Source organism: Euwallacea similis, chromosome 29, assembly GCF_039881205.1.
Source record: "Euwallacea similis isolate ESF13 chromosome 29, ESF131.1, whole genome shotgun sequence".
In the NCBI taxonomy this organism is placed as follows: Eukaryota; Metazoa; Arthropoda; class Insecta; order Coleoptera; family Curculionidae; genus Euwallacea; species Euwallacea similis.
Genome location: NC_089637.1, coordinates 1989410 through 2005037, shown reverse-complemented (window position 1 = coordinate 2005037; position 15628 = coordinate 1989410). Strand labels below are relative to the sequence as shown.

Sequence of the window (15628 nt, the reverse complement as noted above, 5' to 3'; positions counted from 1 at the left end):
GTATATTTTGTTCCAGGAATAACAGCAAAAAACTATTTATAAGCTGAGTGGGACTTCCAAGATATTCCTGATGACTGCAATTACTGGCCTTTTTTGACCAGTATTAATAGTTAAGCCAGTTAAAAACCAGCAAATTTTACACAGAGCGTTTTCAACGAGATAAATGAGCAGCGCAAGCCAAAAACGAAAACAATAAGATAAATATTTCAATTCAGGCATGTTGGCATCATTTGGAGAGACGCCCAAATCATTAATTTACTTTTACTTTCGGTGAAGTTAAGTGAAAAAAATTTAATTTCACTCTAGTCTGATTCTATTTATTTTCAACCAAAACTATCTATATATATCTACACAATCTCGCCATCATAATTTTAATATCGCTTTTGTTTGTTTTCCTTGGAGGCTCCAGCATGGATGTTATTGGAACAATAAGATGTCGACAGTAAAATTTTTATACTATATTGAGATTTGCAGGCGGAGGCTCTAAAACCATTATGGACGACAGTAAAACACGTTCCTGTTTTCATTTTCAATAATGCGGCTGTAAAAACCATATTTTCTTTCATAGAAGCAAAAACAAACATCATGAAACTGCCAGGGCGTTAAAAGTCTGTTAATTTCTTTATATCTTCATTAAATTATGGAATTATTGCACACATGTAACTCGGTTGGGAGAACGTATGCTATAGCGAATTGACATTTCAAGTGCCTGCGCTCTAAACAAAAATGACGTATGATTGAGGTGTGGCTTCTTAATTGTCGCGCTATAATTGGTTTGACGGACATTTGTCGTATGCTATTGGTCACCGATCACGTGTCTTTATTTATATTGTGAGCACCTTAAATTTGGATATACAAGATGATTGAAAATTGAGTGCAAATATTTTAAGAGAGTATTTTTGAGGTCAAAATAAAACTGTTTTTTCCTATAAATTCCCGTGTCCTAAAATGCATCCCTTCGGAGCTCGAGTCATGGAAAGTTTAGCGAAAAAAATTGATTATGTCAAATTGTGATCACAGTTGATGATCAAATTTCATGAAAATTTGCAAGTCCTTGTTTTTAGGTGCTCTGTTCATTTTTTATTTCAAAAAACATGTAAACCTAATTTCAAAAAGATTGGAAGGAGATCTACAATTTGCATAGTTCACATTTTATATTCCCACCGAGAAAATATAAATTTAATTATCAACATCTAGTAGCCCATGAAAAAATCTAAAATTTTTATGTCTAACGTTGTTTGATACAACTAACCGTTTGCAAGAAACTCGTTGAAAAAAGAGTAGTGTTATTAAAATGACAAACCAAAAAATTTGGTAAGCTGTGACCGCTGCGACTTCTTTCTATTTATTCTATTTTTTTACGTTTCTTCTTTTATTTTTTAGTGTTTGTAATTACTATTGACACTTTGATTTAGTTGAAACTGTTTTCCCCATTTTTCGTTCTTCAAAGGCGTTAACTCGCTAGCGTAGTTTGTTTTTTTCTGTTTTTAAACATTAAAATGGAAAATGAGCCATATTCATTTAAACATCTCGCTGATATACATTGAGTTTATGGTCTGGCTGACGGTAGCGCATTTGAAGTTCGAAGATTATATGCATTGAGATTTCCTAACCGCCTCTTTCCCAACTGTCAAACTTTCACAAATTCTCGTCAGCACCTGAAGGAATATGGCAGATTTCAAACTCCAAGGAATAGTGCTGGCAGACCTCGAGAAACTCGCAACTTAATAACAGAGGAACAGATTTTCAACATTATCGACGAGAATCCTAGTTTAAACACTAGGTAAATAGCACGAAGTTTGAATGTTTCTCAATCAACTGTCTGGCGTGTTTTGCGGGAACACCGTTTATATCCGTATCATATCCAACGTGTTCAAAGTTTGCTTCCTCAAGATTTTCCGCAATGCTTGCAGTTCGTGAGGTGAATATGTCGGAAGTACGAGGGATACTAATTTTTTCTCTCGGATTCTTTTCACCTGATGAAGCTCACTTTACGCGTGACGGAGTGGTAATTTATCACAATCTACATGTTTGGACACTGAAAAATCCGCATGAAACAAGACAATCCCGCTATCAAGAACAATTCAGCCTAAACATATGGGCAGGAATTGTTGGAGATGAACTAATAGGCCCTTTTTTGCACAAGCTTTAAATGGTAACATGTTATTAGATTTTTTACAAAAAAATTTACTTTGTTTATTAGACAATGCGCTTTTAAACATTCATCAACAAATGTAGTTTATGCACAATAGTGCCCCTCTCATATTCGAATAACAGTGCGCCATCATTTAAATTTATTATTTCCAAATCGGTGGATTGGTAGAGCAGGTCCAATAGCTTGACCCCCGCATTTTCCAGATTGCACCCTACTGGACTCAGTTTACGATGCAGGGCCAGTGGTTTCGTTCCAACTTCTCTGTCAACGCCTCATTGATACCTTACAATCTGTAAGGAACATTTCTGGAATTTTAAAATGTGTATGACAATCTATGCGGAGAAGAATAGAGAGTTGTATCGCAGCAGGGGGACGACACTTTCAACACTTGCTATAAACAATTAAAGTAATTTATTAAAAAAAAGTGAAAAACAAATCCAAAAAGGATAATTAGCAAAAACATTAGAAGTCACAGTAGTCACAGCCTACCAAATTTATTAGTTTCTCATTTTAATAACACTACCCTTTTGTTCAACAACAATTTTCTCGCAAACGGTTAGTTGTATCAAAAAAACAAAAGATATCAAAATTTTAATTTTTTTCATGGCCTACTAGATGATGGTAGTTAAATTTAGAGTTTGCTGGAGGAAACATAAATTGAAGAATATGCAAAGTATAGACCCCCCTCCAGCCCTTCTGAAATTAGGTTTACATAATCCTTGAACCAAAAAATGAAGAGGGCACCTAAAAATACAATGGCTTGCAAATTTTCATGAAGTTTGATCGGTAACTGTGTTCACAATTTGACATAATCGATTTTTTTTGCACAACTTTCAATGAGTCCAGCTCCGAAGGTGTGCATTTTAAAACACAGGTTTATATGAAGAAACAGTCTTATTTTGACCTCAAAAATACTCTCTTAAAATGTTTACGTTCAATTTTGAATCATCCTATATTATCTGCATATGCCGCACATATCGCCTCTAATTTAATTACTAAACTCACGAGCGTGAGATTGAGCAGCGTCTCCAAGGGCCTGATTCTTGATCTTGGCAAGTAGAACGTTGACGACGAATGATGTGAAAATGACGTGTATTTGTTAACTTTGAATAATTGACATCTGTAGTGATAGACCATTTTGATAACATGCCCTAAGGAACATTCTACTTCCAAATTACAGAATTGAGTTCCAGGGTTCTGGGAGGAGTCGTTCATAAGGCCTTAGTTATTTCAAAACACAAGAAGATCTTGTTCAACAACACGAATGGGTTGCCTCTTTTGACACTAGATCACCACATTGAGGCATCGAATGTCCAAATGGGTATCACAACTGAACAGTAAACCATGTACAGCGACTTACGGATACAATAAAGTTAACACACATGTGATCATACGAAAAATAATATATGTGAGACTTACTTAACTTACCTTACCTTACTTTACTATCTTTCGGACAACTACAATCAGTGTTTGGTAAAATGTCGCTTTCCGCGCTTGTTAGATAAACAACTGTTAGGAACATAAATTTTGACAACACAAACAATAAAAATTTTGAACATTCTTTTTCACCAATTGGGCTTTTATTTTGATCAGAACAGTTTACAAAAATTTTTCGATATCAGGATAGGAAAAGGCCACTACCGTCATCAATCCGACAACATCATGGATATCTATCTTTCTCAGTCTCTTCGCTGCAATAATGTTCAAAAGTGAGAAAAAAGATCTATAGAAGCGTATAGCGGAAAACACAGTGAACTGTTCTTTCTTAATTTCAACAATCATTAGTATAGCTATACCGAGTGTTCCAAAATCGGTAAAAATCAAATTACTAATCAAATAAAATAATATAGTATGTTAAATCTCGACTATCCCACTGTAAAGGCAGAAGAATAGTTGGACAGTTCGGTAATATGCCGCTAAATCCGCCATTTATTTTTAAGATGAAGTCCTATATAATTTGAAAAAATTGTATTTTTCAAGTGTTAATTGAAAGAAATTGATATTTGTAATTCTATAGAAAACACGTTTCAGCCTCCGGTATGTGTCAACGTTAGAGTAATCGATTAGTCTTGGAGTTTGAACTTCTTGAACTTGAAGAAGACAGAAAAAATTAATATTTTTAAGTACGAGAAAATTGAAATAAATCGTTTTTAGAAAACCTATTGATACGTTATTGGATTGAATTGAAAAAAACTGAAAATTTTTGCTTTCATGTTATAGTTACATATGTGTATATGAGTGCTATAATAAATAATGTTGTGATACTTTCTTGAATCTTAAAAAATGTAGTGAATTTTTTTATATTATCAAATTAACTAAAAACTCCTCCTACACTACGTCACTGATTCAAATGGAATGATGCTGAATTTTTCGAGTTATATAAATCAAGTTTAAGTAAATGTAGAAACATCAATTTATTACATTTTTGCATTTGCGACATTTACGTTGTAATGTAACAAATGTAAAATTTATTAATATACTTTGTGTCGCAAATGCTACGGTTCGAAAATGTGGTAATCTAAGTTAGGCTGGGTACTTACGTTTTCCTATTTTCCTCTGCATTTTTACCATACTAGAATTTAAAAATTGATTAAATGGTAGGGATAAATTCAAATTGACTTTTCGGAAATATTTCACCACACAAAATATACTTAAAAAATGTAGTTAAAAAGATGAGTTGGAAATTACATTTGCGACGACAGTAAATTGTATTACAAACGAAAAATGTTCGACGACTCGAATCTTGGACTATGAGGGATGACCCTCAAGCTTCAAGTAGGTGTCAAAGTTACTGATGCAGACACGTTTTGAAATTTAAAACAAAATTAAAGTTTTTCGTTTCAGATAATGGGAAGAAAACAGATTCGGAAAAAGACGAAAATTTTATTTATTTTATTTTATATAAATCAGAGATGTAACCATTTTTTTAGTCATCAAGTTTGTGTGGAAGCAACTACGATTACTACAATTACATACTACGATTGTTATTCCCGTATGGTTGTAAACGAGATGATATTAATTGTTCAATTAATTCACAATGTTTGTTAACACTATTTATTAATTAATAACAATAAATCTAAAATACGATATGTTCGAATAACTATAATGTAATATATCTAGAGCATTAGTGAGTGTAATTTAAGGTGTTGTGAGTGACCGATCGCGATGTGTACCGTCCGAATGTTCGTGGAGAAGAGGCCGAGACTTGTCTCATCTTTTTTAACCCCGTCGATGAGAAGTTCGGAAGGGAGGTTTATTGGACTCGACATTGGAAATTTCGGTTGTAAATCAAATAAGGCGAACATCTTGTAATTAGACGCACATCTGGCCTCAGTCCATCTTCGCAACAATCGCGTGAATAAGACAACAATAGGTGCCTTCAAAAACTGTATGACGGCATGAAACTGGACGTGCTATTCATGGTCTTGAACATTCTACGATATCGTGGGAATCTCAATCGCTATCAATAAAACCTTGCCGAAACAGAGCTCACTGGATCGTAAACTAATTTAAAGCATATAACAACGATTTTTTAAGCGAAAATGGTATAGTGAAACTTTTTAAATTGAAACAGTTATTGAAAACGGTCTCAGAAATTCCTGTAATATGTCATTGATTTCAAATATAAAATGACTGAAATTTTTTATTTTTATAGATGTAATTTTTAGTTTCAAACAAATATTAAATACAGGGAGGTAACTAATTAATAAAATCGATTTATTTTCTGAGAAACCAATTATGCCACTTGTTTTCAGAAATATTGAAAGCTGTTAATCTAGATTTTTGTAAATAGATTGAAAAAAATTGGGGACATACCACTGAACCATTGGGATTCTTAAACAATAACAATGAAAGTTACACAAAATACAATTTTCTAAGAACTAGCAACAAGAAAAAATGAAATAGCAGATAACAATGGTAAAGCAGGATCTTAATAGCTTATAATACCCCAATTATTTAATGTACTTATTAAGTGTTATAAAGGTTTTCTATAACGTGAAAAACGTAGGCGTACGGGACTCAATTCTGAACTGAGAAATAGACCGAACAAAACAGAAATCGATGACAATTTCTAAAAACTGCTGGATCTATAAACACTGTGATATATAATACATCAATAATATACTACATATCAAGCACTTTAGCACAATTTTCAAGTAGAAACCAGCATCAACAATAAAATAGAAACATTTTACATTTATTTGCAGTAAAAGTAATACCAGACGTACTTTTGAGGTCATAATCAAGATTAAAAGGATTATGTCCGGGCTCCGGACAGCCCGGACATAAATTTCTTTACACTAAAGTTGGGCAAAACTGGAAATTATCGTCTTAAGGAAAATTTCTGGGAATATTCCTGAAAAGAGTCCCTAAAATTTTTGCCCGTTAAATTTGTAATGTCATGTTAAAGGAAAGGTGTCATTCGACTTGACTATTTTTTTTCTTTTACTTATATCTTCAATGGTTGTATTTCAAAGAAAATACAAACATAAATTTGAAAACTTTAAATGTGTTTTGACAATTTTAACGTTTCTTTAAAGACTTTCTTAATGATGTCTCGCTCTTTCCCAGAAAGTTTCCAATTTTGTCCCTTTCCGACCCGAAAAGTTAACATAGAGCGAAAAGATCCGCTGACTATAAAATAGCAGCAGCCCGTATTAACTGCCGTTTACTTATAATATGGTCGACAACGTAATCATGTCTGCTAAACAAGCCTTTTCCTTTTTTGGTAAATTTAATAAAAACTTTTACTCTTACCGTTTGATGTTCATTTGCTTTGGAAAAAATTCGCATTTATTATTATATTAATAAAATGGCAACACTGGACGCCATTTTCTCGAAAACAGTAAGATGTAGATATGTATAGATTTTATTACATGTTGTTTTTTTCACCACTGAATGTTTTTAATTACCGTTGAATTTGACATACAGAACAGAAAATGTGCAAATACACAGTGCTGACTACTTAAAATAAGCCTTAAAATTAAAAAAATTATTTTCCTTCCGGTGAAACCGAAATGGGAATTAGGCTTCCATATGTACAATTTGTGAACACGAAATTACAGTTACCACCACTTATGTATCAAAATCCAAACATTTTTATGCCGGAGTAACTGTCTGACTGGTAATTCCGGCGTCACTTATTAAGTTACTTTAATTTAGCAGTTACTTTTTCTAAAAATATAGAGAGAATAAAAACAAAATAAAAATAAAATAAGAAATAGAGAGAAAAGCATAATATTGAACAAATTCTGGCATTTTTCTCTATTATCCAAAAACCTTGTTTAGCTTAAAAATAAAATAATCTTGATCGAATACTGAATTAAATTGCAGTATTTTCGTTTGTTGGATAATGCTTTCTTTCATAAGACAAAATTTATAAAAGTATCACTTCCATCAGACACATAAATTATTTTTCGATAGATATGTTTGGTCTAGTCCCTCCAGGATCATATATATAAACACACAGGTTCAATGTATGTGTGTGGAGCGATGCTTGATAAATTCATTCTTTTTCTACGTCTTGATATAATAAGACACTCTTTTAAAATCTATCGGACCGCGCATATCAGAAAATAGAAAATCATTAGTAATTAGTGTGTTTTCTTTTATCCTCATAACCCAATATCGTTACACAATAAAACTGATTATTGATAAAATCAAATAATGTCCACAATTGCATGGAATTCATGGCACATATCCACTAATTACTTTTCACATCCAAACCATAATATACTTATTGCTGCACTCAAAACTCTCCTGATTGTTTTGGAATACGCTAATCAAGATTAAAATTTCGTTATGACACCGAGGAGTTTTTGCCACCTATCATGTAAAAAGCATTCAGGTTCTTTCCTTGAAGTAAATAAATTCAGCATTAACTATTAATGGACATTAACTGAAGTGCAGTGTGTTTTTTAAACATATGGAAGATTAATTGACTGCAAAGGAAAAAACAATGTAAAGTCAAGTTTAAGTGAAGAAATCCTGGTGGTTATGCGAGAACTGAACAGTGGCAAAGACCCGCAAAAATCTGGATCAGTGCCAGGGCACAAATTTGGCTGCCGGGATCGATTTAACAGCGGGTATAAGGCCGTATTAGTTTGATTAATGAGTGAAGTTATGGTATAACGAGATGGTAAATAGTAAATAATAAGACAGTGATGATTTGTCAGTGTCGAGGCTTACATTCATAAATTTCCAGGTGTGGAATCGGTAACCAGTTCTAGATACGTTACTTAAAAGTTACCACTGCATGTGTTCTCAGCTATCACATTAGAAGGAAAGAAAAATTGCTTGAACACTTCGTTGCCGCAACTTTCTATGTATATGCATATATAAATTATCAAATGTCATGCGTAAGTTGTTAGTAATAAGAAAATATTTAGAAATAATTTGCCAGAGTTTTAACAAACTTTTTAAGAATAACTTAGAATATACAGGATGTCTCTAAAAGGTCTTTACAACGCTCTACCATAGATAGCTGAGATCAAAATAAAACGATTTAACCACACTTGCCTTAGTCCAAAAGTTGATAATAACCAAGCTACAGGGAGGCACACAGCAACACAGCAACAGAGCAACAGGGGTTAATTTTATTCGTCGCATTAATTTTTGGGTGAGTGTAAATGGTGGACACTTTGAACAGTTACTTAAGTAATTTTTAATGTTATTTTTAATATTACAAAATAAAAATTTAGAAAATTACATTCCTTTCCATTTACTTTACAAGCGTTTCTCTCGAAAATGATTGCAGTTAGCGACTTGATTAAGGTATACCTTTTTTAAGCAAAAATACCGCGCAAATACGTTTTTTCACCAAAACTGGTTTACCGTTAAAAACAAAAAAGTTTGAAGAACCTAAACAAGTACCTAATACGTATACATGGGGCCCTCTGCAATTTACCGAAATTTTGTTTGTAGATATGAATTCCTCATTCCGAAAAACCCCCTTGTAGAAAATTTCATGAGTTTTCCTCTTGCCATTTAATAATTATGGCCAAAAATTGAATTTTACATTTCAAATTTGCCACCCTGTAGCTCGGTTATTATCAACTTTTGGACTAAGGCAAATAAGGTTAAATCGTTTTATTTTGATCTCAGCTACCGATGGTAGAGCGTTGTAAAGACCTTTTAGAGACATCCTGTATATTAAATTATTTAAAATAGGTATTGAGAATAAATTAGAATAGAAGAATTTTCACGCGTTTCTTCTTGATTTCTTTTTGCTTTTCCTCCTCTCGGTACGACCTTTTTTTAGTTCAAATTAAGCTCCAATTTTCAGTATTTACTGAACATCTCTTGGAGGTATATAAAGTTATCTGAAATTTTTTAAGAGTAACGTCATGTGAACTTGAACTCCTGATACGACCTTATTTTAGGTCAAATTGAATTTCAATTTCTATTTGTTTAAAATATCTTGGACTTTCAAAATATGTACATATTGAAAGCTGTAGTGGTATGCATCGTTCATCAGGTTTTTACTATTTTGTAATTTCTACGTCTATACTAATCAGTGGCGTTCACGCTTCATCTCAATTGCCCTTTGTTTAATTGTAAGAGGAGAATTTCATAATTCTCCTTTATTTTAATTTTTCGTTTTTTTCATTTTCCTTTCAGTACCACACTGGTTTAATTCAAATTAACTGCAAGTCCTAGTATTTGCCTAAAATTTCTTGGACTTTCAAGGTTTATCGATGCAGGTAGCGTGCATCGTTCATCAAAGTTTTCACGAGTATTTTAAGAGTAATGTATGAATTTGTCCTTGATTTTTTTGCCTTTTTATTTCCCCTTTGTTACCATCCGTCTTATTTCGAATTGAGTTTCTCAATAGTTGTTACAAATTTCTTGCATTTGTAGGTAGAAAACAGTAGTGAGCATTGGTCATCAACTTTCGCGAATTTTCGAAGATCAACGAAGTGAAATTCTCCACTAAAACCACGGCGTATTCTCTGCTTCTTTGCAGAGTTTTGTTTTGTGTAAATAATTCGGCGTGATAAAAAGGAGGACAGTTTTGTTTAATAAAGATAAAGATTGAGATGAACTAAACGAAATGAAAAGTGTTTTCTTCTCTCAAAATAACCAACATTTCCCTATCCAGCGTTACTATAAATCTAAGAGTCATAGATTACGAGTGAATACATGTGGTGTACATTAGCTTTGGAAGTTGGGTATTGGAACCCGAATAGCCATTTTGTCGGTCGTAAAACGAATCATAAAGTAATTTCACAAGCTTGTGATTCACGACGAGGTGTAATAAAAGCGTACACATCTTTAACGGTGGCCAAAATAAATAAGACAGAGACATTGTTGATGATCACGCACTGGCTAATTTTAGTCCAATACGTATTGAAAATCAGTGTTTTATTATTATTTGTTTTATTATGGAGATTTAATTGATGGCGACCTTTCCACTTTTGCAGATAGCAGTTAAAGCAAACAAAACTATTATTAGAACAAGCTATGATTAGACGCATTTTTTACACCTCTTGTAAACACCCGGATGCATCTGCATTCTGTACTTCGCGGTTAATATTATGAAAAATATAATAAATCCCCAAACCCAACAAATACCGGGGATAAATCATATAATTATAGCGAACTAATGAGCTGCGATTTTCAAAAAACGGTAAATAGCTATTGCTATCCTGAAAGCACCCAAACACCTATAAGACCTCTCGTACATAGATCAACAGCTTCGGGAGCAGATAAATCACTCAACGCCCGCAATAATTATTCCTCATCTGCCAAAAATAATTCCTATATAAACTAGTTACCCCAGAAAAAATCTATTTCTGCTAATTCAAACGAGGAGCGCATCAGGTCGAAAACCAAAATATTTATATGTTTTTATGGTGGCTATTTTCAGTCCTCTCGCATTGTTCCAGAAGTTCATTCGAGCGGATCTGGAGGCAAAAGCACCCCTGACCAGAACCCCAACCAGGGCATCGCCACCCTTCTGGTAATGATTGCCGTGTTGACCATCATTGTGTTGTTTTGCTGCTTCTCGGCTCCTGGAATAAGAGGCCTATGCAAAAGGTACATCTTTCGATCCTGCCAGTACGACGATCCCAGTGTAGACAATGGTGAGTTTAGAATCTCTACTACAAATCACCAACTTAAACACATAGCGGAGAAATTTTCCTTTGGCTGAAATCAAAGCAACATGCAAATTCAGCAAAATTGAAAAAAAATTGTAAGGAATCCGTTAAAAAATATACGAAAGCTATACACGTTTTTACCGGAAGCAATGTAACTTATAGAAGAAGTATAATAGAAGCACTAAATAGAAAAAATCACAGAATGAACTAGAAATGTTTGAGTGAAAATTAATTATTTACCTAATAAGTGCGGTAAAGACACTTTACAATGTTTTTTCTACGAGTGCGTGTGAGTTAACTTTATTGTCTTTTGTAGGTACAGTTAAACATTAGCGTGCGATATTGTCTTTACATGCACACGTGCAGTAAAAGATTTTATCACATGCATGTTAATGTCAAATACCCACGAAGTTTTAACATTAATACATGCCACTTTGATTTGCATGTAGTGAAACTTTTTGCAATACAAATGGTTGCAATTAAACCACTTTACCGCACAGTCTTAGGAAAATTACGTAAATCATAATTACAATTTCAAAGAAAAATTTACCCGTGACGCCTAAACGTATCCGCCATTCATGGGAGTATTGTTGAGAGTCCGAGTATCATCGTAAATGACAGATATTTTTCACGTGCAAGTATACTGCGAGCAAGCGCACTTTGATTGGTTGGACATAAAAACAGAAAACACGGCCTACTTATCAAATTTATAAAATTTATGTTGCAAAATCACTCATACTACCTATAAATGGAGGTCATTAATGAGTGATTTTGTTTGTGTGATGTATGTTAATGAGTGATTCAAGAAACTGAGTCCAAGGAAAACTATAACTATTTATTTTATCAGAGCGTTAAATACGCCTACCTCTTCAGCAATATACGGATAATGTCAATTCCTTACAAAAGGTTAACAGTTAAGCATCTCAATTACCTATAAGAATCTCGCAAAACGTCGGAACAACATTGCAGCACATTTCTACTGTGCACCATGTGCTATTTAAAAAATGGCTGATTTGCTGACGTCGATTAATCAAATTAAAGCATTTATGGACGTTGATCGTCATTGTGTTTCAATTTTACCAACTACATAATTTGTATATTAGACCCATTTATCTGATTACTTCTGCCCAGTTAAGCTTTGCAATTTGCAAACAAAACAATAAAAGTTCGGTCGATGGTATAATAGCAGCGCCCTTAAGTGAAATATTAAATTTCAAGAGAGATTTTGGAAATATTTTGAAAAAATTTGTACGAAATTAAAGGTTAACATCATAGAAATATAATGAGTATCCGTTAAAACTGTGCCGAGCTGAAAACAGCTAAAATCGCGTTGTTTTGACAATTTGGTTTGACGTTAGCATGACTAAATGCACAAAAACTGACACTTAATGGGGTTTTTTAAACAACAGACTTTGAGTTTAAAAGTCTCAATACTCAATTATCTTCTACAAATAATAACTGATGAAGTAAAGCAGGTCTCGAGCTGGGTTAAAACCCTAATATCATTGTGATAGCTTTGACACTAAACTACAGCTTCATGACTTCATTAAAATGACAATCAACGGTATAACCGCTGTCACCAAAACTTTTCAGTCTAAAGTGCTAAAAACTATTTCACATCGATCATTCGATTAAAATCGGCTATACAGCTTAAATAATTAGATGTAGTTAAAATTTTTATTATAAAACGTACGATGCGAGGAAACATCAACCGGCCAGTGCAGTACTATATCAATGACTATCAACAGCAATCTTTAAATACAAGGTGTCCCAGAAAAGACGTCATCAAAAAGATACCACAAATTCCTCAGGTGAAAATAGGCCGAATTAACTCACTTTTTTTCATACACCCTCTTTTTGTATGTGTTTTAATGGAACACCTTAGGGTGGGGCACCAAAAGCGCCTCGGGGCATTACGTCCTTATTAATAATTTGATCGAAAATTGTTTTTAGAGGTGTATGTAGGACCTTATAATGTACATTTTAAAAATATTTTCATTTATACAGGGTATATAAAAAAGATACATCTCAAACATATGTTTTTTTAATGGAACACCCTATATTTTATTACATATTTGGAATTATAAGAAGAAAATAGTGCAAGTTTGTATAACACACATTGGGTCTGTTTGGTCCAAATTTGGCGCGTGTACGTGGTTGGTTCGATTCACCCCTTTCGATACGATAACCGTGAACTACGTAGATCGTGGACTGGATTGATTGATTATGAAGGACCACCCTGAGTTCGCAGTCTCAGAGACACTGTTTTCACGTATAAAAGAAACTAAACCTTCTTAACTTAACAAAGGTTTATTGGTGACATTAACAACCATACAATATCGAGAAATACGTTATTTAAAGAATGTTGACGAGAAGAATCTAGCGCGTACGATCCCGTGATGAATTAGCGAGAAAAGAGAGCTTCTTCAGTTTCGCATCCTCCTTAAGTACTGATACGAAGGTGTAACACCCATAGACGTACCCCCGATAAGGCCCCATTAGCGGCTTCTAGGCTACCTTGTTACGTTAAAGCGTAGCACTTAGAGGCACGATCGCTGGGCTTTTATTGGAGCCCAGCCATTGTATTCGTTTGGCGGTACCTTTAATTTAGATTCGCAATTTTAGTCCGACAAAGAATAGTGCTGGAAATCCCAATCATAAAATAACTTCCCTCAGCCGAAGATGGGTGTTAAGCGCTGGGAATTCCAACAGTATTACCCAATGGCTGGGGTTGTCCATGGGCGTAACATCAGTTTCCTAAACTCACTTTGAACATTTAAACTAATAAATAACATAATTATAATCCATGATATAACAATACGTCGCAAGTCCTAACAGGGTCTAAAACAATTGTTTCTCGAGAAATTTTAGAAAATATAAAAATGCAAGAGTTAAGAAAAATTTTTTTTCTAGTTGAAATGAGTTACTTGGCTATTATTTTTTTACTATTACTTCTTAAGTATAAACTAATCTTCAAACTAGAATGAATTATTTACTAAACTGACATACAGGGTAAGCAAAAAGTGTGGTCAAATTTTACTCCCTTATAATTTAGCATAACTTTCTTATTTCAAATGGAATATATACATTTTTATGTATTAATTAGAATCACTAATTAATTCTCTTTCAATTGATACTATAGTGTTCTATACCTATCTTTTACCGTTTTCCCATAATATGAAATTTTATTTAATTTTCAATAATAACATCAAAGAATACAAATTATTGTCAGGTTATGCCTTGGATTGGTTACTATGATTATTAAAGAAAGCTAATTATAAAGGACGAATTTTAAAAGTATTTATTACAGTTTAACAGATTCCCAAAAAAATGTTAAATTTACAGTAAATGTTCGAAATGATGGCTATCATTTTCAATACATAATTGAATACGTTTTTGAAAAGAAAATTTCACTTTTGATAACATGTCTGGTGTTATTTCTTAGAATGCATTTTGAATTCTAATTTTCATGTCCTCTTTTGTTGTTGGTGGTAATTTGTACACTACATCTTTAATGTAGCCTCACATAAAAAAATCCATACTGGTAAGATCGGGCGATCTTGCGGGCCACAACTGAGGACCACTTCGCCCAATCCATCTTCGGGGAAACATAGTGTTGAGAACTTCTCTCATGTCTCTATGAAAATGTGCGGGTGCTCCATCTAACTGAAACCACATTTTTCTTTTAACTGTTAATGGTATTTCTTCCAATAATTCTACAAGTCTATTTTCAATAAAGTCTTTGAACACTTGTCCAGTTAAATTTCCTTCAAAAAAGTAAGGTCCTATAACGGAAGTATTTAAAATTCCACCCCACACATTAAGGGACCATCTATGCTGTTGATCGACTGTGCGGAAAACTAATGGCTTTTCATCAGCATAATAATGGAAATTATGCCTATTTACAAAGTCATTGTTATGAAAAGTCGACTCATCCGAAAATAAAAGGCAATCCAAAAAACTGTCATTTTGTGCATACTTTTCCAAAACGAAATGACAAAAGTCAATTCGTGCTTGATAATCAGTTTCATATAATTCTTGATGTAACTGTATATGATAAGGATGAAATTTGAAACTTTTTGCAATCCTTCCGACTGTCCTTCTACTTATACCCAGCTGTTTTTCAAGGGTACGCTGACTTATGCAAGGGTCGTCGATCATAGATCCTATCACATCGAATTCATTTTCCACGGAACGAACATGTTTGACTTTTGCAACTTTTGGTTTTTTCACGCTACCCGTCTCTCTAAAAGTTTGCAGCAACCTTTCACATGTCCTTTTATTTGGATGCCTTTGTTCTGGATACTTTTGCGCATAAACAGTTTTCTTGACACCAATTATAAATAATAAATTGATTTTCTCTTTTAAAGTG

The 15628-nt window shown here is 33.4% G+C and overlaps 1 protein-coding gene across 1 annotated transcript in view; it reads left to right on the top strand.

Moving 5' to 3' along the window:
* The window catches only part of LOC136417673 (uncharacterized), a 52514-nt gene that overhangs the window by 12332 nt on the left and 24554 nt on the right, over positions 1–15628 (top strand). Inside the window, exon 2 of the mRNA XM_066403484.1 lies at positions 11044–11241. Within this exon, the coding sequence (XP_066259581.1) occupies positions 11044–11241 (198 nt within the window). The remainder of the gene's footprint in view (positions 1–11043; positions 11242–15628) is intronic.